Source organism: Hylaeus volcanicus, unplaced genomic scaffold (genome assembly GCF_026283585.1).
Source record: "Hylaeus volcanicus isolate JK05 unplaced genomic scaffold, UHH_iyHylVolc1.0_haploid 8476, whole genome shotgun sequence".
Taxonomy (NCBI): Eukaryota; Metazoa; Arthropoda; class Insecta; order Hymenoptera; family Colletidae; genus Hylaeus; species Hylaeus volcanicus.
The window spans coordinates 1-1,816 of NW_026531944.1; the positions used below are offsets into that span (position 1 = coordinate 1).

At 70.2% G+C, this 1,816-nt stretch overlaps 2 protein-coding genes across 2 annotated transcripts; both read left to right on the plus strand.

Annotated features, from left to right (window-relative positions):
* Positions 1-103: 103 nt before the first annotated feature.
* Positions 104-559, plus strand: LOC128882277 (uncharacterized). The gene has a single exon (XM_054133858.1). It carries the CDS (start codon positions 104-106, stop codon positions 557-559), a length of 456 nt encoding a protein of 151 aa, XP_053989833.1.
* A 5-nt stretch (positions 560-564) lies between these two features.
* Positions 565-1,644, plus strand: LOC128882278 (uncharacterized; the record flags this gene model as incomplete). The annotated part of the gene is made up of 1 exon (XM_054133859.1): positions 565-1,644. A coding segment is annotated over exon 1 (1,080 nt), but the record flags the coding sequence as incomplete, so codon positions are not given.
* Between the last annotated feature and the right edge of the window lie 172 nt (positions 1,645-1,816).

Consider the following 1,816-nt stretch of genomic DNA (forward strand, 5'->3'; position numbering starts at 1 on the left):
TGCCGCGGTAACCGGGTGCCCGGTGGACAGGGTCCAAACCGGCATCATCCGGCGTTCCGGTTCCGGGCTGGGCACCGTCTGGCTCCGCTGCCCGGCGGCTGCCATGAGGGCCCTCCTGGCGGCTGGCCGCCTGCTCGTCGGCTGGTCGTCCGCCCGAGTGGAGGCCTTGCCCGCGCGAGCCCTCCGATGCTTCAGGTGCCTGGAGCTCGGGCACGTGCGGCAGAAATGCCCCCTCGAGGCGGACCGCGGGGATCGGTGCTACAGGTGCGCCGGTGCGGGCCAGCGGGCACGTGAGTGCACGGCGCCCATGCGATGCCCGGTCTGTGCTGACCTGGGCAGGCCAGCCGACCACCGGCTCGGGGCCAAAAAATGTGCCCCTCCACCGCCAAAGCAGGGGAGGAGGGCTCTCGTGACGACCCCGAGTTCGGGCGAGTCTACGCCGGTCAATCGACCGGCGGCAAATGCGCAGGCGCTGGCGCCGTCTGAGGCACTGCGGGCGAGATCGCCCTCTGCGATGGAGGGAGGATCCGGCCTGGGGAAGGCCATGGACATGGCCTAAAGTTCATGCCCCCGGTCCGGATCCTCCAAGCCATCCTCAACCACTCGGCCAGGACGCAGGACTTATTTATCCACTGCCTGGCCGAGTTAGGTGTGGGGTTGGCGGTCGCCGCGGAGCCATACCGCGTCGCCGATCGCCCGAACTGGGTGGCCGACGCGTTGGGCTCCGTGGTGATTGTTGGCAGCGACATCGCGGCTCTCCGCGTGTTCGCCCGCGGTGACGGCTTCGTCGGGGCGGAGTGCGGCGGCCTGGCCCTGATCGGGGTCTACGCCCCTCCGAGTGCCCCCCTCGCGGCGTTCGAGTGGCTGCTGGACGGGATCCAGGACGCATTGTCCCGCTCTCCAGTAGCCCGAACGCTCGTGCTGGGCGACTTCAACGCCAAGTCCACGGCGTGGGGTGGCCCGGCAACGGACGCGAGGGGTCGGGCGGTGCTGGAGTGGGCGGCGAGCGCGGACCTCCGGCTGCTTAACCGGGGGTCCGTGAGCACGTGCGTGCGGTGGCAGGGCGAGTCAATCGTCGACTTGTCGTGGGCGACGCCTGCCGCCTCGTGTCTCGTGTCGGGATGGGGGGTAGCGGAGGAGGTGGAGTCCCTTAGTGACCACCTCTACATCCTTATGGATGTCTCCGCTGCCCCTCAGTACCATCCCGCTCGCGGACCCGCGCCGGGCCGACCGCCGCGCAGATGGGCGCTGAAGCGCTTGGAGAAGGACGCCCTGATGGCGGCCGCCCTCGCCGCGTCCTGGCCGGATGCCCCGGCTGGACCGGTCGCGGACGTCGATCGGGAAGCTGACTGGTTTCGGGAGTCATTGACGGCGGCGTGCGACGCCGCCATGCCCCGAGCCAAGAAGCTACCGAGGCGGGCCGAATACTGGTGGAGCGACGAGATTGCCGCGTTGCGTGCTACATGCAGCGCGGCGCGACGTCGCTTCACGAGGGCCCGCCGGAGACGGAACCGCGACCCGGCGAGGGAGGCGGCGCTGTATGAGGTCTACCGAGAGGCCACGGTGGACCTCCAGCGCGCCATCAGGAGGGCCAAGGCGAGCGCCTGGGGAGAGCTCCTCGGGACTCTGGACAAGGATCCATGGGTGCGGCCCTACCGCATTGTGCTAGGCCGCATGCGCCCAGCCGCCCCCCCTGTCACGGAGTCCCTCGACCCCCCCCGTTCTGGAGCGTGTCGTGGATACCCTCTTTCCGGTAGATCCGGAGGAGGGTCCGCGGCCGCTCCTGCCGGCGGAGGCCAGTAACTGGTCTGCCGGC